The sequence below is a fragment of the Aplysia californica genome, unplaced genomic scaffold (assembly GCF_000002075.1).
Source record: "Aplysia californica isolate F4 #8 unplaced genomic scaffold, AplCal3.0 scaffold00226, whole genome shotgun sequence".
Lineage (NCBI taxonomy): Eukaryota > Metazoa > Mollusca > Gastropoda > Aplysiida > Aplysiidae > Aplysia > Aplysia californica.
This window is the reverse complement of record NW_004797496.1, coordinates 1095703-1096656: the sequence shown is the minus strand read 5'-3', so window position 1 is coordinate 1096656 and position 954 is coordinate 1095703. Positions and strand designations below refer to the sequence as shown.

At 43.1% G+C, this 954-nt stretch overlaps 1 protein-coding gene across 1 annotated transcript in view; it reads right to left on the bottom strand.

The window, feature by feature from the left end:
- Positions 1-593: 593 nt before the first annotated feature.
- Positions 594-954, bottom strand: part of LOC101846215 (von Willebrand factor A domain-containing protein 3B) — a gene marked incomplete at both ends in the record, with an annotated part of 16939 nt that continues 16578 nt past the window's right edge. Inside the window, 1 exon segment of the mRNA XM_013083349.2 lies at positions 594-776. Coding sequence (XP_012938803.2) covers positions 594-776 — 183 coding nt within the window.

Here is a 954-nt window from a genome sequence, read left to right as displayed (position 1 = left end):
ATAGAACACAACAATTATGGATATCCATATTCTGGAACATTGAACAGACACATTATTTTCAGCTCTTGTGAGTGATGATAGGTAAGACAAGGAAATAAACAATACGTATTTTCAAATATATGAAAATGGACGTACGGAAGTACCTAGACCCTCAAATACGTATGAAATAAATGTCTCAAACATTGGTTGGCAGCTAGGAAAGAAGGGCACAGGGCCAAAGACAGGATGAAATAATTGTCATAAATGACGTCATTAGAAGCTGAACATATCAACGACAACAATATAGAACATTTGTATAGATCCTTCCAACAGTAAGCTGTACATATCAACGACAACAATATAGAACATTTGTATAGATCCTTCCAACAGTAAGCTGAACATATCAACGACAACAATATAGAACATTTGTATAGATCCCTTCCAACAGTAAGCTGTACATATCAACGACAACAATACATAGCCTAACATTTGTATATTATATATCCCTTTCAAAGACGCACAAAACGTCACAATTTCTGTTTTTTTCAAGGACACACACACACACAAACGACCACAGCCACAAGTTCTGGCTTTCTCCAGTAGGGTTCACTGACCTCCCAAGACTCTGGTTGGTCGACGGGCTTGCCGCGGTCGTTGAAGTAGTGGTAGCGGCCGCCCGTGGCCTCCGACAAGTCAAACAGGAACTGGTTGGCCTCTCTGTCCTCGCAGTTGAAGGAGATGGTGTGTATGGGGATGTGCTGCTTCATGTGGACTTGGGCGATGATCGACTTGGGCGGCTGAAACAGCAAAGGGACATCAGGGAATCAAAACCTAGTGCTGTCAATAATGACTGGACTCCAGAACTGAGGTCTTCAGAGACAGACTCCATCCTCCCCTCCCCTCCCCTCCCTAGCACGGTCCAATTTCAAATATTCCCACCGATGATCCTTCCATGAGTTTCCCACGAGTAACTGA